We start from the raw sequence: 24,009 nt of genomic DNA, 5'->3' as shown, positions 1-24,009 counted from the left end.
GGCTTATTCGAAAGATTGTTGCCAGGCTATAGTTAAGCCGCGGTCAGAGCAAAGTGCTCCAGTTTTAAAGGGTTAACCGCAGATTCTCGAGGGTTGTCGGACAGGCAAGCGGTTTGTGTTTCATTCGATTTCTTTGTCGCCGAGCCAATGGCGGAAAATTCGAGTCTCGGTCGACTGGCTTCCAATTCTCGCAGTTTCTCTCATAAACCGAGGGCCCGAGGAGTCTTCTTCGAACTCCTTGCCATCGCTCGACGATTAAAGAAACAGCGCGAAAACACGTACGTGCGACTAACAAGCAGGAGATTACGCCTGATGTGCGCGCGATGAGCGATGACGAACGATTTTCTAAAGTCCATGGAGTGGACTACCCTTTCAAGACCACCGTGCCGGCTAAGTACCGTAAGATGGGGTAAGATTGCACCGGCGCGGCGCGGCGGAGGATAATTTCGCGTACTCCGCAAGAAGATCTTAGGACCATTTAGAGCGTCGAAGAAAGTAATCTCCGCGAGCTACAAGGCAATCCACGTTATATTGATTACTTTTTCAGATGCACTCAATTTCGCTCGTCTTAAATAGAATACACGGGAGACTAACTTTTTTCATCCTGGAATTCTATTTTTAATCAACTAAATTTTCAATATTAAAAAATGATAGGGTTTCAATTGTAATTATTTGTAAAAATAATAAGCTGTTTATATCTTTGACTAACGAACGAAAAATATTTTTTGTCATCGCAAAAAAATATTTTCTCGTATTGAAAAAGTTTATCAAAAATAAGCTGTCAAGTTTTATACATAGATTCATACAGTGCTAGTTTTTTAAAATCTCAGATGAAAAATTTAAATGTTTCAAAATTTGAAAGTCGAATTTTTTTCATTCTCGATAGCGTTGAAAAAATATATATTCTTCGTGAAATATATTATAAATGTGACTCTGTGCCATTGAACCTCAGTGTGACAGACAGAGATGAACGTTTCGCGCGAGTTTGCCAGTCGACCGAAACGCAGCTCGACGGATGCAACGTAATTACGCGCGTGGTGCACAAAGAGAAAGAGCGAGACTTAGTCTGCAGTTTTCTTCGCGCCTACGCCCCGGGGCTACAAAGGCAGAAGCGCAGCGCGGTGCAGGTCGGAATAAAAGTGGTCCCTGCCTATCGGTGGGTAACGGAATTGAAAGACGATGCGGCGATGCGACGTAGCGGAGAATCAGGTGGAGATCCTCGCGGGTATCTCGTGCTCGGTTCATTTCACTTCCCAACGACATAATTCTCCGACCGAACCGACAGCGGCAAAGTGCGTGTCGACTTCGTCGAGTAAGGCTCCGCAAAAATATCAACCCGACAGCAATTATGGTATATTATCGGACAATTGACAACTAAATGAATGCGAGACTCAGTACGCGAAGAAGATGACTTTATGAGAATCCAGAAGCAAGCTAGGCAAACGAAAAACACCATAACTTTAACAACGCAACATATTTGAAAAATGTTTAGAAGATAACCAGAGGACATCGAACATCTTCTGAATGTCTTCTGAATATTCTTTGAACGTCTTTTGGGGTGCGTGCTGTTAGAGACATCCTAGAGTTTTCCCACGTAATTTAATGTAAATTTTTTTATCGCGTCTCTCAAACATTCGTAACAATAGTATATTAAGTGCGATAAGAGACGCAATCCTCGATATTAAAAATTAAACTCGTCGAAAGTCATAATCGGTATCAATTCGTCGGATGATGGATTCTGTTCGACTTGGGTTCGATTGATACATGAGTTTCGTTCGCGCGTGACTTGCAGCCTCGCGTATATACTTAGGGAGTGAGCTTAAATTGCGATATCTCATGATACGGTGGTGGTGCGTCTTTTATTTCCTTTCGATGCAATAACACAGAGGTTGAATCGTTGATGGGCTCAGCCCGAGAGCCGGCCGACACATCGGTCGTGCGCGGGATATAATCTTTTGAAAATCTATAAGTATTTCCGTTTTATCCGCAAGACCAGAGGCGATCGTCGACTTCATTTCGCGATACCGTATTGCACGTGAGGCAAATTGTGCTTCGCGCGAGAATGATTGATGCGCGCAAACCGCGTTGGCTTTTTCACGCGGAACACAAACACGTGCAATCTATAAATATTTGCAAACGCATACGTTCGCCAGAGAGTTTTGTTTCTCCCATTATATGCACATGTTACACGTTGAACCGTTCGAGGGTTCACAGCAATAATTCTAACTGCATTTAGTGAAAAACGGAATATATAATTCCAGCGCATTCAGCGCATTAATCGAGAAAGATCGCTATTAAAAGAAATTTATAAAAAAAAATAGAATTTCAAAGCATCTTAATTGTGTGCCACGGGCGATTTACGCCTCGTTGCTCGCATATTCATATAAAATGAATTGCGTTTCCTGATTATATTATTTGATATCGCGTTATAATGTTCTGTTACCGTTACATTTCTGTTATTAAAATATTTTAGTTTTTCAAGAATCATGTTTATCGATTTTAATTGAACGTTTCATCGAAGAAACATTTTATTCTATTTTTCGCACTCGTTTATTATAAATAAATAAGCGATATATATATATATCTACCGAGAAAATAGGGATGCGCGATTTAATTATACACCAAGTCAAGCAAATTTCTATATCAGTTATCCGACAAAAAAGTGGCTCCGAAAGATGGAAAAGTCTTTCGCGGCAAAACGCCATTCATAGATACTGACATTACTTTGCGTAACGCGCGTGGGACAAAAATCGGATGACAGTTTAATTGCACGCGTCGGTATCGTTCAGGCCAATCGTCGTCCTTACAGTGCATAAATTGCGGGTATATACATGTGCGTATTTGTCTGTGTACGTGCGCATGTATACGGTAATCTACGATATGGTACAGCGGTAAACCGCGCCGCCCACACGTCGGCTTCGCTCCGAAGAGAAGAAGTCTCGGCTCTATCTCTCCTCTCGCATCTATGAATCCCGCACGGCGCCACGTGATTAACGGCCATCATCATCGCGTAGCGCGATCCGTTGGTCGAGCGCATCCCACGCCTAACACCTTCCGTTCCATTTACCGACGACTGCGCGACGGCGAATAATAATTATATCAAGCGGCTCGCGAATGCCTCGCCGCGGGACGTTGGCGAAATTATCGATCCGATGCCAATGCGAGAGGCGACGGTAATTAATTCCGCACGCGATATCCCTGTACGTACGTATATGCGGACGGGACGCGATCTTCCTCTCCGCGATTCTTCTTCACGTCACTCTACGAGACAAACAGATGGGCGATGTGGGAAACGCCACGCCGCGAAACGATGTGTATCAGCGGGATGGGATTATTGATTATTGTTTCTGTAACGCGAGCTCACAAACATTGTGAATGAGAAGTTGCGGTGTGCCTTCGATGTTGCGCCGGCGCGAATCACGCTTTAACTGTATCGCGGAATATAATCGCGTCGGCGAATGATTGATTCGGGAAGATTGTGTTATAGATGATTCACTCTATCGTGTCTTTTTTTTTTCTTTTGCTTGCTGAATAAAAATGATTTTTTCTTTTTATTAATCGGAAGATTACTCGTATAGATTTTTGAATGATTTTAAGGGGACAAAGAAACGAACGAATGCATCTGATTTTATCCGTGTAATGATGCAGATAATTATATATGCAGAAGACTTAATCTTCAATTTCCCGTTGGAATTTTCTCGCGTTCGAGATGAATTTACGTGGGTAATTAAATCGAAAACTGCTACACGAGCATCTGAACATTTATGTATGCAGCTGCTTTCCACGTGGCGCAGAAATGTCTCGTAAATCACGAAACGACGACCCTCCATTAAGCGATTACACTCGTAAAGTGTGAGAAACAGCGAGCGAAATCGGATAATTTCCGCAATCGCGAGAAATGCCGTCACGTTGCGAAAGACAAAATGGCAATAAGTCGTCGCGATCATTGCCTGACGTTAATTGGCCCTTTCCCCACTCCTTAGCAAGAGCGATAAATTAATTATTGTAATTATGATTATCCGCTCATCTAGTTGACAACCGATGTAATCGCGATGACTCGAATTCCGTTGCGCGTAGGGTAAGATAAATTTCTCCTTTATTCCTGTATGTCTACGTCGTATTTATAATCATCTTATGTGTGCAACATTCTCTAGAACGACTATCAACGTATCATCCTTGTCATCGTCTAACATATTGCGGATGAAGACGAATTGGCGATATAAACCGTTACGCGGTGATAATTATCGTTTAATCGCTTGAGCGATGCAAACGTATATATCTTTTCATTTCTTCTTAAATTCGGTCTTTTACCATAATGTGAAAATAATGGGATCGCGCGCATTACGATTACTCTTAAATAAGATTTATAGATATTACATCAGTATGCACGTGTAGCAAAAAGTATTTTATAACAAACATATTCTAAATTAGATGTTAGATTATATTTACTAACGGTTCTTCGAGCAACGCTTGCTAATTTTGAGCGTAGCTAATAATAAGATTGGAATTATTAACCAGTGTACCGCGTCTATTAATTTTTATTTTATCTATATTAATTTTGTTATTTCCTTGGCTAGAGACGATGTAAATTATGCCACAGTATCGTCATGATTCGACTATGTTATTATTTTATCTCTCGAAATGCACCGGCTCCGCGACCTGATGTAGACGATTCCATCATCTAGTATGCTAAAAGCATTTCGTTTTTTTTTTTTTTTTTTCAAATGACTGCTCAACTGCTGAGATGAAACGACGTTTGTTCACTCGAGCGCCTCATAACGCAAGTAATACGCGTTTAAAATTTCCAGCGATAACGTCTCGGAAAACTACGGTCAGCTGATTCCCGCGACCCCGGGAAAATCGCAAAAGAGAGGACGATTAAGCTGTACTGATAACGACGACTGACTGCTCATAGCAATTATCATTGTTGCAACATGACCGTGATTATAAAAGTAGATAATTTCTATTGTCTTAAAAATAGTAGAACAATATAGTCTACAATTATAAAAGAGTCTAGACGTGAAGGATTTACTTGACATGTGTTGCGTGTTTAAATTCTCGCTGCTCAGTATGCACGAAACGTTTCGACGAAATCTTAATTCCTTAATCTGGGACATGGAAACATTTTACGGATTTAATCACGGCGAAAATTAAATTATATATTGATTTAAGCTCTTTTGTGTGGTTAGAAAAAAAATGGCTTATTAAATGCAGGATTATTATACATATAATAAAATTGAACAATAATTTTAATACAAAGAATAATTTATCTGTCAAAAATGCAAAATGCTTATACGTCACATAGGCATCTCTGCGTAAAAATTCTTAGTATTTTAAGCCATAAATGAACCCCTCCGAACTAGAAACGATCGAAAATATAAAATTATCACCAATTAGACGTTCTAGTAAAAAAATTAATAAAAACTAAATACGAATTATTCCGACGTGGGGTCACCGAGCGTGCGAATGGACCTAAAAGGTCCGTAAACGGTAAGTAAATGCGGAGGCAAGAAACTCATTCGAGGTTCACGTGGAAATAGAAGGTAGAAGGCGAAGCCGCACTGAAGGCTGCAGCAGCAACGAGAGATGAGTCACATCCTAGATCGTGGCACAAGCCGCGAAGAAGGAAGAGAAGACTTAGAAATAAGAAGACCGTGGCTGGTCCGCGATACTCTTATTACACCGACATTATGTGTATACTCTTATTACACCGACATTATGCGTAATGTACATTGCGATCCGTGTCATTTCGGGGTTCCCATACCGCGTGCGAGATCCGAGAGAGTCTCTCTCGTCCTTTTTCTTACCTTCTTAGTCACGTTTCCAGTCACGTTTCATTCCTTGTCTTGTCTCGCTCGTTCATCGTTTCGCGGAGATTTCCGTTACTGTCGTAACGAAGCACTTTTCTCTATGTAACGGCCTCCATGATCGTCCTTGGTCGCCATACCAGTGTATTGATAACTTTTCATTTATATTTTAAATTATATTTCTCGAATAATCTCTTAATTAAGATAAATTGGAAAATTTTTTTATGCAAAAGAGAGAGAGTCTTTAAATATATATATTCTTTTTTCAACATTTCGCAACACGAGTTTGGAAATTTCGTGCTTTCCATATTTTTAAATCAATCCTTTACATTTTACATAATTTTATAATCTATTGTTACAGATATATCGCCATTTGGATGCTGACGGTGGTCACGACAAGGTGTCAGGTAAGTATCTCGCAATTGCGTATGTACGATGATACGCGAGCAGGTGTACATTTTTTAATCCGGGACGATTTTGTCTCAAAGGCTACCAATCACGAAAACACGGAGGTGGACGGGAACTCGGAAGATTCTGTTATCGACGACGCGACCGAGGATTATTGGGCGAGTAGCGGATCGGGACCCGATGAGGATGATTCCCCTCATAACGAAACCAGAGAAGCGTTAACTCACGAGGCCAGCGACCACGATACTGTAAGTCACGCATCGCCAATTTGTTTCGCCTTGCGCATTTACTTATTGAAATTCATGGTAGACATTGCGCAAGAAGTTTCTCTCCGATCAGTTATTTCTTTGTTCCGTTATCCTTATTTTTCGCTCCTTCTCTTTGTCTCTTTCTCTCGTTTTACTGATTTGATTAATGAAAATAAGATGTGTCATAAGAAATTTGCCCCCCATAATAGAATATATATATATATATATATAATATTCTATTATGGGGGGCAAATTTCTTATGACACATCTTATTTTCATTAATCAAATCAGTAAAATATATAATGCAATATATATATATATATATATATATATATATATTGCAAGCAATATTGAGTATAAAGTATAACAGAGAATTTTCAGACACTTTACATGATTTTAAAAAAAATGATTTATATTGCGAAATTTAAAATTACGCCAAGGCAAAAATACATATCGCACTTTTACTTGACACACGTTATTATTAAATCACCGAAAGCGAAAGCTAGTAAAAGTTCTCAGGGATCCTTTGCAGACCCAACAGATTTCTGACTTCCAGTAAATTGCGAAAACAAATAAGAAAGTGAGAGAAGAGGAAAAGACGTACGCGCACCTGCCGTACGATCTGTCCAGTTATAGTTAATTGGAGAAACGGTTTTCTCAAGAAGGAAGATTAAAATAAAAAAATCAAAGAGCGAACGAAGGGAGTGGGGAAAAAAAGGAAACGTGGAATGATACTCGCACATCTGTTTAGTTTCGCGTAATTCCTCGTTAGCGAATGCTTCGCGCAAGGCCGAGAAGCAACCTGCAGGTGTTCTGCATCCGCTATGATATTCAAGAGGATAAAGAAAATAAAATTCAAAGAGAAAGAGAGAGAGAGAGAATCCCGACAGTTGACCGCAGTAAAGACGACGCCTCGAGATCGTCCTCGATCAGACAGAAAAATCCTACCCGGGCTTGCTTGTCTTCGTATATCAGCCAAGTGAAAGATTCGTTTGCAACGAAAATCAATTATTGAGCGCGCTCGCTATATAACCCCTGGCAATCTTTCCTCGTGGCAAAATGACCTTTTCTAAACAAAGGGCAAAAGGTTGCATAGGGAGGATATATAAAGGCCATTTCTCCTTGATTAATCGCCGTTTATCGATGATCTCCGGATTGCTTTTAAACTAGTTTCGCGAGAGGAATCGATTCCGATCGCGAAAAAATGTGAACCAGTTTCCAATAGAATAGAGAGGAAAGGGTATCGCGGCCACGTCCGTGCGCGACCTTCGTTATATCGCAAATTGCGAGCGGATGGATCGCTTCTTGCGCCGCGTGATTCTCTCCGCGGCGAAAGGCCCCATTAACCGGCGCGAGAACTCCAGAAGCGGTTTACTCGGCTTACGAGCGTTCCGCTATGAAACCGGAGACAAGATCAGTTTCATCTATGTGCTGCCGTTTCCGTTCATTCCGAGTGAGAAAGCATAGATCGATCGGGAAATGAGCGCTGTAGGGCGCAAAATTCTAAATCGCCCCGTCGAGGCAAAGAGACAAGCTAATGATTTTCGCAGAAGCTGCGTGTGTACGTTTTATTGTTAGTGACTCTCTCCCTCTTTCTCTACCTCGATTTTTAACGTATTTATTTTTTACACTTTTACGAGGAATACACAGTTGAAAAATTTGTGTCAAATTTAACAGATATCACATGTCACCTCAATGGTCCACAGAATTTTTTGTGCTAATTTAACATATGGTGTTAATTTAACATAATATGGATATGTTAAATGGGGACATAAATATTTTAACACAAAGTAAATGCAAAACTTCAAATATTTTAAAATAAATTTTGTGTAAAATAAACATTGTTCTAATGTAAAAATTAACTAAAAATATTAATTTTAGATTTGATCATCCTTACTTATATTATAAAATGAAAAATCTTCTGTAAAATTTAACAGATAAATCTTGTTGCAGAAGCTGCGAAAATCATTAGCTGACGATCGCAAATCATGATTTTCCGCGGACATTTTTTTTTTACTCTGTTATATTTGATCATTAAAAATAGCAAAAAATTCGGAATTTATATATAATATCGCGGCGCCTACACTGGAAAATTAAATATTTATAATTGTATGTAATTAATTGTTTTTCGCATAAAATTCGAGCCAACAGATAATTTGAACACACTCTCGCAATCTCGTATTCTAGAAATGAGATAAGCCGTCCGAGTTATCTGAGCCATTCTCGAGCGATCTTACTCGACTAATGACTTTCGACACTGTAATCGCGCAACCGTTAATCATAGCGTGAATGTGCATATCTCGGTGTGACTTGATCGAACCAAGTCCTCGAAAGAAATGAACATTCACTCTAAAAGAAACCTCGTCTGTCGGCATCATCTTCTAGGGACGTAAGAAAACGTGAAAGCCTAAACGGTTACTTAGTATGTATTTCTTCTTCGAAGAAACGAGAGCTAATGTCGCGGATGTTGACGATTATTAAAGGAATTGTTCTTATTGCTCTATAAAACGCACAGAAATCCTGCGTCGAATTGCATTCGCACTGCCGGATGCTTACTAATATTTCCTCGAATCGCTTCTCTAGCAATTTGGCTCTGATAATTTTCGACAAATTTCTCGGAAATAGATTTATCGAGAGATGAAACCGATAAGTTCTTGGAAGAGGAAGACGTCGTCGTGCGAAGAAAGCCCCGATGAGAACGATTCGACTGCGCACTCATCGTAGTAAAGGAACATTTCGCGTTTATTGCATTTCCTACCGTCTAGTACAGTTAAGTATCGAATGGTTAAGCATAGCGAGAGTCGAAGGTAATCAGTACTTATCGTTCGCATTAGGTAATCTCCTCCGTAATGCATTCCAATGAGATTGACTACGGAAGATGCAAAGACCACCGCGCCGGTCGATTCTCGCGAAATGTACAATAGCGGGGACACCGAGAGTTTCTCGTTAAAAGAACGACCTCCCTCGCAAAGCGCAATTACGAAGTAATTTTCTCAAATTCCTGATTAATCAATAAAAGTCAATGCGCGTGATTGCATCGGGATTCATTCCGAGAGACTTGGAAAAATTTCACGAAAACACGTTGGAATAGAAAGGGTATAATTTCCCCGTGGCAATCTATCGCATCAAATGTCAAGTTCGCGGAAAGAGAAAAGATAGAACAGGAAGAGGGAAGAAAAAAAAATGTGGAAGAGGGAAACGAGGAGGCGGCCGGAACGAAACGGAGCTTTTTCTTCGTCACGGCATATGGAGGTTGCGTTCGCGACTTTTTCTACGCATTTCGCGCCTTTTCTATCACTATATAACCACGTGCTCGTCCGCGTCTTCTCTTCACGGCCAATTCGTTCGAGTAAGCCGCCAGGCTCGCGTCGTCCTCGCTGACAAGCGGTTCGAAGCGCAATCCTTCCCTTGTTCCTCGTCGCTTCTTGCTCCTCTTCTTCCACGCGGCACCCGTATACGCGAACGAACGACCTCGAGGTACCCACGCTTTGCCGAGAGAGCTCGTAAAGCGTTAGTCACGCGTGCCGTCCGTTCCTCGGACTTCCTCGTCCATCGGCTTCTTCGCGCGCGTACCTTTCCGCCTCTTCGGAGATTCTCCTATTTCTCCTCTTCGTCGCGGTCTCGACCCTCGACGCAGCTTCTCGCCCTTTCTCACCGCTTCTCTCGCGCGGTAGCGGATCCGCGCGCATACGGGTTGAGGGTTAAACCGGATCGTTAACGTAGGAGAGGTCAGGGCTCCCGCTCGACGGGATGATTTTGCATAGCGGGAAGTGTGTAGGTACGCGGGAATATTTTGCCGCGGACTAACGGCTTTGAACCAGCAAATCACTACCTGCGACTCGTTAGCGGATTCCTCGTGTTCATTTTTCGAACTCCCGTATGAATATCGTTAGTAGCGGCAATTTAGCGCGGGTGGCCGATTATTAGCGTGAAAATTGCGATCAAATCTCGCTTGATTATATGCAAGCCCGTCAAAATTGTTTTCTATGTTTTTTATGCCGATGATGATCATACTTGAACATCAATGCAAATTATCGGGTTTCATTCTTCCCTTGGTTCTTTTTAAATATGATGTATCTTGTATCAATATTTTGTATGTATATATTAACCTAATTTTTGCAATTTTGTTTATCCTCTTTCTTGCTCTCTCTTCTCTCAACATTATGTCGAGATTAATAAAAAAAAAACAATTTACCACTTACCGATACGATGCGAAGCGGCAGAGTTGTAGTATTCGCAGCGTTCTGTAAAAATATATATATATATATAATTACATTTAATATAAAATAAAATGTCCAAATACATTAATATTAAAAAAAATAATTTTGAAGAAAAATATTTAATTAAAGAATTATTGTAAAGATAGTTTGTTGTAAAAATTTTAAAATACAATTTCTAGAAGACTTTGTAATATGCATCGTATCACGGAATAATGTAAAGCGAATCATGCGAAGATAAACGGGTGATTAATTTTATGAGTAATAAATTAAGTAGGTTATAATTTTCTCACCTCACGGTTGTGCTCTGTCGTTACCCTCTTTTCTCTCTTGGTCGTCTCTTTTGCAGCTTCTTCACGCGACACTCACATATACATATATATACTCGCGAAAACGGTTAACTATCACGCGCGTATTAATTAGGAAAATACGATAATCGCGCGACACTTTGCACTCCCGATGTTAATCGCGACGCACATTTTATTATTTTATGACGGAAACACGACACAAAGTTATAACCGGTATTTCGAAAATTACACGGATAATTTCGCGCCATTGGTCGTGACCTGTAATAAACAAGAATTAAATTATTATTATTATATTGAAAATAAATATATATTACACATATATCATCAGAAAATATCGTGTTGCAATTTCGAGTATACGTATAAATCCCATGAAACTACACGTCGCGCACTTGACCTAATAACCTTGGTTACATTGCAACGCGATTAATAGTATATATAAATACATTCGTATCAAACTTTGTATATTAATATGTGTAAAACCAGACGGTAAAAACTAAATTATTTGCACGTCAATGGTTTGTTTAAACACATATTTTACATTATTCGAATATTTTATATTATTTAAAATCTAAGCATATCAGTACCTTCCAGTGTCCTATCGGCTCGAGTGTCGCCGCGCAAATGACAGTGCGACCTTGCGACCTGCGACCTACGTAATGACGTAAACAACAGCGCGCGAAAAACAAATATATGTAATAATTGCGTTACCGCTACGACATATTTAACATATATATATGTATTATGTCGCACGTATAATATATAATTTCGAACGTATATAAATTCCGAAAGATATGCTTTTATTATTATTAAATGATTAATGTATTACACCTTTCATTATTTGATTTTATAATCCTTGTTTTATCTATGCTTTCAATGGCAAAAATGATAGTCAAATTATATACAGGGTGTCCCATCAAAAGTGGCCACCCTGTATACTTCAGAAAATTTTAAATACAAAATATATATATATATATATATATTTTTTTTTTTTTTACTATAATGATATTTATGAACATAATTATTAATATATGTACTTATCACACAATTTTTAGATCCTCATTTTCGATTTTTATTTCAAATGAATATATTACGTGAAATATATAATTCGATAAATAAATGTTCTTGCAATATTCTTGTATTGAATAAAATTTACTTTTATTTTGATCACAATTTTATCATTCGATCTATAACACGTATAACGTTAGTATGTGTAGCCATTTTTTTGTAATTGCTTAGCATGAGCAAATTTTAAATGTTTGCTTCAAATTTGAACAAAGTCACAAAATTTTAACAATTTAATATATAAATATATTAATAAACTCGCTGATATTAATTCTTGAATTACTCTGACGGTTAATTGAATGATTAAAAAACCAACACATTACATTTACGACACATAAATATCAACTATCTAATATGCATTTGTGATATTATTAGTATTTAAATATTAAAGTACTGTTTTTTTTATTTTCTCGAAAGGTCGTGTATGTTGGCGATGGCAGCGCTTATGTGCCAATTCCATCGTTAAAGACTCGACCCGCGAATCCGAATCTCCAAGCCCTTCAAACTCTTCAAGGTCTGCAAGGGCTCTCTGCAGGAGGAGGAGGTACAGATGTAGTCGGTGATGAGGACTGGAGGAGACACCCAGAGACCTGGGATCGCGAACACCGAAGATACAGACCCAATACGACGCGAGTGCAACGTAAGTATATAAATAAAAACGTCTTCCTCATTTTCTCGATGAATTATTCTTGATTATTTTCATAGACGAACTCGATGTGATAACATTAAGATAAACGATCCTCGATAAATTGCGCAGGCGTAATTAATACTCTCGACGGTCTGTTTGCACGCTTTTTCAGTAAAGTAAACTAAATATGAAATTAGGGGTGGAGATACTAAAGGAAATTACTCTCTTCAAGCTGTACAATCTTCCGAGCTAATAGAAATTTCCTGCTTTGAAAGTATAGATTTAATGGCAGCTCGCATCACAGACCGCTAATTCAGCGGAAATATGATATGAACGGGTATTGATTACGTCAATCTAGAACCAATAACAGAAATCTCTATCTCTGCCCGATAGTGGATTGTCGATTCAATTTCATTCGTGATTACATTATTACCTTCTCGCGCATCAAAGTAGAACGAATTTCTTGGGAAACGTATTTAGAGCAATAGAATGCTCGAACGAATGGACCGGCACAGTCCGGAAGAGGTGGAGAAAGGAAGGGTCCGCTATATTCGAATGCAAAAGCGCCGACAAAACATATCCGGTCCGGTGGGTCAGTGTGCCTCTCGAGAAAGGCCGACCAGTATGGTCGTCGCTTTAGCATGTCGATCCGTTATTTTTCCGCCCGTTGCCCGTTGCAAGAAGGCCGAAACTCGACGCGAACAAGGCGATGCAAGGCGAAATAAGCGCTTATCCCGCCGGTGCGGTGTCTCGCTCGATCGATTTAGAAGAATCGCGAACGTGTTCCACGATATAGAGAGTCCGTCCTATAGTATAGCCAGCGCGCCGCGAGAATTCAGAGTGCGATGGCTACCGTTAGAGAGGAGGCAATTAAAACGGTGTCGGAAAGTCGTACGACGCTCCTGACATCGAGAGTACACCACCTTCCTCTACGTAAAGGTATAGACCTCCCGATATGCCCATCTCCGATCATCTCATCGTCGTCCCGCCGCGGTGCAACGTCATCATCATCCCGGCGCGATCATCATTATATCCGCATCTCGGGATCGCGATTGCCTCGTGGAAACTCGAGCAGATATAGAACGCGTATACGTTATAGCGCCGGTACCTAATCGACGACGGCTCGTTTCTGGCATCGCCGGCTTTTTCCGGCGAGAAGATTGCGACGCGTCGCGATGAAAATGATGTTCATGAGCGGCCGTTACGCGACTTTTTTACCTTCCCGATCACGATGACGTGAAGTTATGTCGTCGAGAGAGTCCGCGAGAAAAATCTCGGAATGATCTCACCGTCATCTCGAATGTGTTTAAGATTTTCTCTACTGCTTATAATTAACTTGCGATCTTACTGCGCTAAAAACGTTATTAAATCGCGTTTGTGGAGAGAAAGAACAAATTTACAAGATTACGACTTTCGCCGCTCGGAGTTTCATTTCGTGACTTTGCGAGGAAAATTTTATGCAATCGATTAGATGCCTCGGACGGAAGCGACCTTACGATAGCGAAGAACATAATCAATGACGTCTCGTTAAATCGGTTGATGCTTCGGTCTTAATCTCGTGTAACGCGCGCGTAATTAATGCCAGTGGAACAAGACATTAATCGCACGACGTGGTATTCCGTTATAAAAGAATATGGACAATGTTCTGTGAAAATAAAATGAATTTCCTATATAGTAACGCGCATTTTTCTTACGCTTTTCCACGATGCGATATTTTTTCTGGGACTTAAAAAAGTTTATTGCGAATAAATCTGAATACTTATACAGTCTTCGGCGAGAAATCAAGCAGGTCTCGTTACCTGATATTCCCAGAGAAAATTATAGCGTGTCTTCCGTAATAATGCAAATAAATAATACTTACTGGATAGAGAGAATGGTATCGCTATCAAGCCTCCCTCTTTGCGGATCTCTTTTAATTGCGTTTTGCGGAAAATTATACGACCATATTGGAAATCGCAATGTGAGAAAAATACCTTAACGACGCATCATTCTCCCCACGCTTATTCAACCAGAACGAAGCATCCACTCATTACATTTTTGCCATCGACAATTAATCGTTTCGTGTTTCTTAACTGAATCATTATACGCCAATTTGCTTCACCGATACATATTATCCACGGGATGAAGATACGATCATCTATTATATTCGTTGAACTCTCGATGTATATAATTAAAATCAGCATCGTAAAATTATGATTCCAAAATTCTATTACGTAAATCCTATTACATAAACTTATATAAGAGATATTGCAGATTCACGCTTTTTTCTTTCATTGCAAGACAGTGGTGTATGTACATATATCCTTTCATAAAGTTTAGGCAGCGAGAAAGGATTGAGTTATAAGTGTTCGACATAAATCTACCTCGCTCTACTTCACCCTGATAAATCATTCGACGGGCATATGTTTCATAAGAAAAATCGACCGTACAATCATCCGAGTGCTATTTTCGAAAAAGATCGATGGACCCTTCGAGACGACGGGACGATCGACGATCGCGTTGCTACGGCAAATTTCCTAAAACATTTAGACGAGCTTGCCATTGGCAATGATGAATGTTACGCCCCGGCGTATAAATCTCGCTGGTTCAATGAAGTCGTAAAGTCGAGCCGCTTGCTCGCTGCGGGAACTTGAGGCCACCCGCGGTATCGTCAATTACGCGAAAGAGGCCTCATTAGGTTTAATGTATCCTCCTCGGTAACGCTCGATTCTCGTATATACGTCCTCGAGGTCCATTTCGCTATTCCTTTTTCTCCCGCTTCCTCCTATTCAGATCCACGTTTTCCACCGCGCATCCGAAATTGCGATCGGTTTGATTTTTTAGATTAACGAATACACATTTTTTTGAAGATGAGAAATCCAATGAAAGACCGAACGTCAAAAATCACGTAGTCGAGTCTGAGAGAATATGTACACTGAATGCTGAAAAATAAAGCATAGTGTTTTCATAAATTTAAAAGACCTCGATTTTTATGGTGCAAACGTAGCATGGGGTACCTTAAAAGGAACCCGACAATATCCTCCGCGTCTCTCCGTGACCGCTCTCGGCACGTTCGAGCAAATATCGGCGTTGCTCAACTCTTCCCATTGTCTGCCCACTGACGTTTTGCCGGACGATGAACACAAAGCACGTATCCGCAATTCTAATAAGCGTGCGTATACGTACGTGCGCCGCTCGAAAATGCGCTCGGCACACTCGCGCACGTACGCGAGGCGTAGGAAGAAGGTGAAACGGAACGGTTGTATCATCGGCATGTGCCTCCGGTGTAACTATCTCTGGAGAATCTCTATCTCCGTTTTATTATTATTTTTTCCTTTTTTATTTCATTTTGATTCATCGCGCGAGCGCGCTCCCACTGATCTTCGAGTTTATTATTTATCTAATCGAATATCGAGACAAACTCGATAATTTTTGAATAAATTAATAATTTACACAATATCCGGATAGCCTCAATCGCTATAAGAATTTTACCTGTCATTCGATTTTAAAAAAGACAGGGTATTCAGCAGACTCAATGAAAAAAATTCCCTGATTTTTTAGTATTATTTTTTCCAAAAAATAATTTGCATATATCTATATAATAAATCAATTAAATGTTAAAGCATGAAAAGATATTTTTGTCAACAATGAAAAGGTTCGGAAGTTAAAACAAAAATTTAAATCAATTATATAATCTGCATTACGTGCGATAATCGAAACAAACATGTCACTATAAACTATTTAAATAATCATTATTTTTATTTATATTATATCAAATTTTTTAGTTTTGTCTCTATCAAACACATTGAAATAAAATAACACGACGATGAAAATATAAATTAACGAACACGCTGTAGATGAATCGATTTTTAACAACACAGAAAATGAGCGTGCTGGGAGTCAATAGAATAGTTTATATTTATTTTGAGACAAATGTAGAATAATGTGTAAAAAATCCAGATAAATGGAAAATTTCCTGATTTTTCCCTGGCAATTCCAGATTTATAAAATTCTCTGACAATGCCCAGATTTTCCTGACCGCTAGACACCCTGGAAGATTAATCTGATTCATTAATTTTACGATCCAGTCGATGTATTTCTAATTAATAACAAATATGCCTAATCAAATGTGTCATGCGAGGATGTGCGTGGGACGAGCGTGGGTCACGGAATGAAAAGGTTGTATCATCGGTAGACACCTCGACTGTAACTATCTCCATCCTCCATCAATCTCCATTCCGCTTTGCAGCCGCGGCGGCGAGTTACGTTGTTGCAGTGGAAACGGCTTCTTACACGAAGAGCGCCTATACCAACTTACTTTCACTCGTCATCGACGACCGGTTTTCCACTCGTTCCTCTATCCGCGAATCTATGATTTTCCGCGCCCGGTTTCGACACGCGAGTGACGACAGGATCTTCCGGCCGCGACTGCATTCACTCCCACAAACGACGATCAATCGAGGTGTTTCGCCGATATTTGCTCGTCTCATCCGACTCGTCTTCAAGTGGCAATAACCGGACTCGATTGGATACGATAACGTTCTCCTGAAAACTCTTCTCGTTTGAGAGAGCTGTTTTTACAACTTAGAGGGAATTGCCACTTGTGTTTCTTTAAATATAATCAATTCCCTATTACAAATCAATGATGATCATTGTTTTAAATTTTTAATCATGTAATTTACATAAGATTATTATAGCCTATATATTCTTTTTTTAATTGTTTATGTTAAGTTACTATATTTGTGAAAGTCGATTCTTATGAATGTAGATTGAGCGATAGGTGAGGCGTAAATTTTTTCCGCTAGTTCGTATAATCGGATACGCAATTTTCCCCATTCCTCTTTCGACATTCAGAGATTCCACCTAGACCTTCTCTGTTTCGTAAATACAAGAAGATGTAGACAGAGAGTTCATCGCGCTGATGGATCAACAATGTACCTGATGTAGGTCTTCTTTGGTTACCTTTTCCGATAGAGTTTGTTGAAATACTCTGGCGAATACTGAGCACATACTGAGATATATTGTACTCGCATCGCGGTCATAATCAAATTCTTAGATTAATCAGTATTAAATATGTATACAATAAAATGTAGAAATATGTGTGAGTACATAGATTAATAAATTTAAATAAATTTGTAATCATATTATATTTGCAGATATCGAGGCGGAATGTCAAGATGACTACATGAAAATCAGAATTGGATTCAACGGATCTTTCGCCGGCCTCTTATATTCAGCAGGTAAAATTATAATCGTAAAATTTATGTAATCATTTATAATTGTAATTCCATTTAGCTCTCCGTGTGTATTACATTTTTTTTTTTCAAATGTAATTGCACAGTACATTCTCACGCTAATCATACACATATACAATTTAAATTTATGATATAATTAATGAAAAGGTAAATATTAATTAGTATATTTTAATGATATAATTAATTAAGAGTTAAATATTAATTATATATACCTGCCGCGAGAATGTAAATACTGCAAGGTAAATTAAGCGTAAGTAGGGTAGCGTGAAAAAAAGTGGCGATTCTGAGTACTTCGCACCGGATTCTCCATCATTCGATATAATACTGCTCCTAAAATATATGGCTGCATAACTGACTGCATCGCTGGCATCCGCAATTATCTCGGCAGACACTGAGACGAGTATACGTCTGCGCTAACGAGATAATCGTGGAAGTTATCGTAAAGCGATCGGGCGCGCCAGAATTTTTCCATCACTGTCGTAAGTCCATCTGTCCGTTCTGGTGAGATACTTCCGTTATTTCGAAAGAAGCGCGTACCGCGTAATACATCGGGGAAAAAAAACTGCCGCGAAAGTGATCTTTCTTCGCGAGTTACGAAGAAAAGAGGGCTCCTCGCTCGAGATCTCGAATTTTTCCCTAGTTTAATATTAATTCTGTTAGCTTGCAATTTTCTGAACAATCAATACAACGAGTTATTAATCCATATTCTTTCTCGATCCGTAATGAGCGAAGCATCTTTATGCAATCTTAAGACACCGAATCGGATTGAATCTAGCAAGATGACTAAAATGTCAGATTACCCTAATCTCCGACTTCCTATCACAGGCGCTAACGACCGCACTTCATATTTCCTCTCTTCCTTTCTTTCCTCGTCGTCCATTTGTTCACAAAAAGAAAAATGCATCCTCAACATCCGCCTATCTTTGCTCCGCGACGAGAATTCGCACAGTCATGCTTCGCGCCGCGAAGAAGCATCGGGTTGATATAAATAAGGGACACATCCCCGAGATGCCCGTCGTATGTGTACATGCGTGTATATCGCATTAGGTAGCCGCATTCCAGATGATCGGGAACAATCGCTTTTAATTGCAGGCTACTCGTACGATCCCGATTGCATGTACGTTAACGGAACGGGCCGCGACTACTACGAGTTCTACATTCAGCTGAATCGATGCGGCACCCTCGGCGAGAACACTCATCATCAGGACAGCAGGAAGAATCCGACGGTATGTAAAACAAACGAGCGCGAGTGAGCATCGCCCGGGATGACGGATCGTTATTTTAACGCGCATCTCACGTCAGCACCGGCCCCGACAAGGAGTAATAATGATTAACAACTCGCCGGGGAAAAATAATCCACCCGGTCTTTGGTAGCGCGCACGAGGTGGCGAGCTCATTTTTAATCTCGATAATCAGAGAAAATTAGATGTCGCGTACGTGGGGAACGGGAACGTGGGCTATTACACAGCGGCGGGTTTACGTGAGAAATAAGACTCACGTATACGTTGTGTTCGCGACATATGCGTGCTCACAATCTTGTTTTTTGCAGAAAAATCTCATGTGGAACACGGTCACGGTACAGTACAATCCATTGATAGAGGAGGAATTTGACGAGCATTTTAAGGTCACTTGCGAGTACGGCTACGACTTTTGGAAAACGGTGACATTTCCCTTTCTTGATGTCGAGTAAGTGTCGATTTTTATTCCATTTGTTCATTCTAAATATTATTTTTATCGCGAAATATTTGACAAATTAAATTTTGAATTTTAAATGAAAAGAAATCGATTTTCGATTAAGAACGTTGGTTGTACAAAAATGTTGGTAAGATGAAACTTCAAATATATCGCGGAAACGTACATATACGAAAGACCGATGCATCCATCGATGCATCGATTAAAGATACGGATCATTTCCATAAAGCGCGCACGAAGAGATTGACGTGATACCGTCTAAACCGACCGATTACGTGAGATCGACGGAAGGTTTCGCGCCAGCGCAGAACATTTACGTAATATCTACGATAATGTCTAACATCTGTGCTATCCGATGGTGCGAAGTAGGCCGTACTGTTCACGAGATAACGGATGTGCATTCTATGCACCCACCTTGTTCCAGGGTCGCCACGGGAAATCCCGTAGTCTTCACCCTGCAGCCTCCGGAGTGCTACATGGAAATCAGATACGGTTACGGGACCACTGGAACTAGAGTGGCTGGACCAGTTCGCGTCGGCGATCCCTTGACTCTCATTATCTACATGCGCAGTAAATACGGTAAGCTTCTATACGCACCGCGTAACTGCCGTGTAAATCGTTAAAGCTGAAGCACCCATTAGACTCGAGAGGTGCGATCTTGCTTCAAATAAGCAACAACCAACGTAGGTTTCAGAAATGTGAACAAAACTGACAGACCAAGTCAACTAACTTATTAATTAAAGTCTCGTTGTATACGAGAATTTTTTTAATCACACGTTTTATACTTGTGATCTCATAAATAAATTTACTATCGTCCGAGATTGTTTCAAAAAATTGGTTAATGTAATTTCAATCGTAAATATAATTTACGATCGCTTGAAATATAAGAAAGTGCTAATATCAACATTTAACGATTTAGGGAAGAGAATTTCCCCCAAAAAATTATTTATATTTATCATTGAAACACGAGGCATTTTTTCTCTTGCAAATCACTCGCAGCGCACTTGTGATCTCATAAATAAATTTACTATCGTCTGAGATTGTTTCAAAAAATTAGCTAATGTAATTTCAATCGTAAATATAATTTACGATCGCTTGAAATATGAGAAAGTGCTAATATTCAAAATTTAACAATTTAGGGAAGAGAATTTCCAAGAAAATAATTTATATTTATTATTAAGACACGAGGCATTCTCTCTCTCTTGTAATCACTCGCAGCACTACTACGTATTTTCGCGTATCTTTTCTTCTTCTCGCCTCCATCTATTCTCTACCTATTGCCCGGCCTAATCATACGACGCCCGATTCCGCCTAGGTATCATACGATAACGGTATAAGATGAGGGGCAGGAGACTTTGTCAGTCGCGGCTGCAGACCGAGCTCAGTAATTTGTGAAAGATGCGGAAACGCATGTAGAGAGGAGGATACGAAAATGTGCGCACTTTGACGTAACGACAGATGTCTGTGCTTTAACGAGTCAGTCTTCTGTATTTACGTCTACATCACTTATGTCACGCGAATCTATGTCAGAAGGTAAACGTCACGTCGTCGTATCCTCTTCCTACCGCCTTTGACAAATTGGTTTCATTATTAACGACATATTTCACAAGCTAATCCTTCACACATATATGCGTAACTTTTTGCTTAATTATAATAAATCTCCAAGAACGGTTCTCTCAGAACAAATTACACTCATCGCGTTCTATTAAAGATAACGTCATCTCTTTTCAAATCGACGCCGACTTCAATTTATGTGAATAGCTAAATTTCGTACCACAATTTACTATATATTATTGTTTTTTATAGACAAACCCTATTCAATAAAATAATTATTGTCATGAATTTCTTACAGACGGTTTTGATATCGTCGTGAACGATTGCTACGCGCATAATGGCGGAAACAAAAGAATTCAATTGATAGATCAATACGGATGTCCAGTGGATGACAAATTAATCAGCCGGTTTCGAGGTTCCTGGTCGGAAAGTGGTTTATTCGAGACGCAAGTCTTCGCTTACATGAAGACCTTTAGGTTCACAGGATCGCCGGCCCTATACATCGAATGCGATGTTCGCATGTGCCACGGAAGATGTCCGGTAATTAGATACTACAGTATAGAACGTAATCGATTTTAACTCACTTATTTCACACCGGAATTATTTACTTTCAAACTATTTTGACTATTATATTTATCAATATATATCGCGTATATAAAAATATTATTTAATTTGTTTTATTTTTACGGGCTCGTATTTTTTACTTTTTTCAATAAAATTGATAAATTAAAATTTTGAAAAACGATCTTCAAACAGAAAATCGTGAATTCTAAACTTTAAAAGATTTTTATTTGTACTATTTAGAACGTATTTATTCTCTATTGAAGTTTCGACTTCTAGTTTCATGTTCTTAACTTGATCGTTTTATCTATATTTCAGAGTCAACCTTGTCACTGGAGGAACGCGAAGAACGTGGTAAAACGATCAACACAGGAAATGATCGGTGGACCAACGACACCGGCAACCAGTTTGTCAGAGAACGTGAATCTCTTCCAATCTCTTCGTGTCCTGCAGGAAGGCGAAGCGGACACGGAACTGTTCCAGAATTCTACGAACGCCTTTCGCAGTGGTAAAGCGACTATTTATGTCAAAGATGACTATACTGTTATAACAATTATGCTCAATCATGTGCATTTATCATAATTTCACTCGGTAAAAAAATATTTTACTCATCTGTCATATATAATGATAGCGAAGCCGATTTTATGATTGTTAAGTCAAGCTCGCACAAATACGAAATTTCATAATCTCTTATATAAAATTACATGTAATGCTCTAGTAAAAAAATAGATAAAACGTTAAATTTGTTTTACCAATTACAATTAAAGTACAACCTCTTTCTGTCACTTTAGACAGAAAGATTCATGATTGTAAATAAAAAATTTGCTATCCAATATATTTTGTAAAACTATAGTTGACTCTCTAAATCTATATTTTTTGTTTATAGGGCTCAGCGAATCTACGGCTGACAGAGTGTGTCTGAGATCTTCTGTGGCCAGTTCAATAATAGGAGTCGGTTGCGGATTCATTTGTATCATGGCCGGCACGATACTCGTGATGTGCTCGCGAATGCGACGACACGCGCGAGAAAAATTATTGTCGGACAGCATAAGTTATATGACGCATAAAGGCCGAATTAATTAGAAGCAGCGCTAGCGCGCGGAGAAGCCTGTCTCTCTTTCAAATCTCGGTCGATCGAGATATTCTCGCATTTCGATCGATCGCGATACTCTCGCTTCTCTATCGCATCTCACGGAGTTGCCAAGAGGAGAATGCTCCGTTGATAAAATAGAAACGCATATTTTGTGCGTCGTTAAGATAGAGAATTATTGATATAAATGACTGAGCTACTGATAAGCTGACGATATTGGCCGATAAAAATTGAATTAGGGGACAAAACGAATAATAAATTATTTTGTTAAACAAATTAAAGGAATAGCAAATTTGTAAAAATTTTAGAAGAGTTTCGTGTACTTATTAACTTCTTAAGATAAGAGTGGGATTGATATAGTGCGAAGTGCCTTACATATATTGATAGTCGTTGATAATTCAGACTCCTATGGATATATAATAGGTCTCATCGATCCTTCATGCGCGAATGCTTTTTATATAAATAATATTAGCTGCTATACTCTCGCTTCAATCTTACTTATCGAAATGTTAATCGATATTCATCCAATTGATATGTTTGTATCGCGAATGAAGTATCCGTAGCGAGTTATCTCTCGTCGATTAATAGAATTTAGAAATCGTCGATACATTGCCACGATCTCGGTGCCGAATGTGCGATCAATGAAATACGAATTCGATTGTTCGATCACCGCGCACTATTGTTAAATTTCATAATTTAATGCAGTGTACTGACGATCGATGTTGCTGTCTTTTTTTTTTTTTATTGCTTATCTCGATCTCACAAACGGCACATTTTGAGATCAAGACGAACGTAACATAAGTAACGACGCTTAATTGCCGTTGATAAGATTTACTAATTATATGTCTATCTATGTGGCATTAGTCACCATATTCAGGAACGTGGAAATTGATTATCTCGCTAACAATTCGATCATTCAATACGACTGAATTAATGAATGAAAGAACATAAAAATATATTTTTTTATAATAGAACTTAGTAAAATGAATATATATATATATATATATATATATATATATATGCACACAAACAATATCAAATTAATATCAATCAAACATTAATGAAAAATATAATAAAGAATTATAAAAGAAATTAAAATAAATAAGAAATAAGATCTATTTTATGTACCAATAATAATAATGTTTATAAGAATTCACATGAGCACAGTATCTGCATAAAATGCAGAGAAATATATAATTA

At 39.0% G+C, this 24,009-nt stretch overlaps 1 protein-coding gene across 1 annotated transcript; it reads left to right on the top strand.

Annotated features, from left to right (window-relative positions):
* Positions 1-1,179: 1,179 nt before the first annotated feature.
* LOC114929294 (uncharacterized) lies at positions 1,180-23,768 on the top strand. The gene is made up of 11 exons (XM_029300789.2): positions 1,180-1,292; positions 6,169-6,214; positions 6,296-6,463; positions 12,468-12,690; positions 17,814-17,897; positions 19,005-19,138; positions 19,462-19,598; positions 20,029-20,183; positions 21,457-21,698; positions 22,038-22,227; positions 22,606-23,768. The coding sequence occupies exons 1-11, from the start codon at positions 1,180-1,182 to the stop codon at positions 22,800-22,802; spliced, it is 1,689 nt and encodes a 562-aa protein (XP_029156622.2). The 3' UTR covers positions 22,803-23,768.
* Positions 23,769-24,009: the final 241 nt, after the last annotated feature.

Source organism: Nylanderia fulva, unplaced genomic scaffold (genome assembly GCF_048542155.1).
Source record: "Nylanderia fulva isolate GAGA-0341 unplaced genomic scaffold, ASM4854215v1 Scaffold14, whole genome shotgun sequence".
Classification (NCBI taxonomy): Eukaryota; Metazoa; Arthropoda; class Insecta; order Hymenoptera; family Formicidae; genus Nylanderia; species Nylanderia fulva.
The sequence above is the reverse complement of the archived record's forward strand: the minus strand, read 5'-3'. Positions and strand labels throughout refer to the sequence as shown.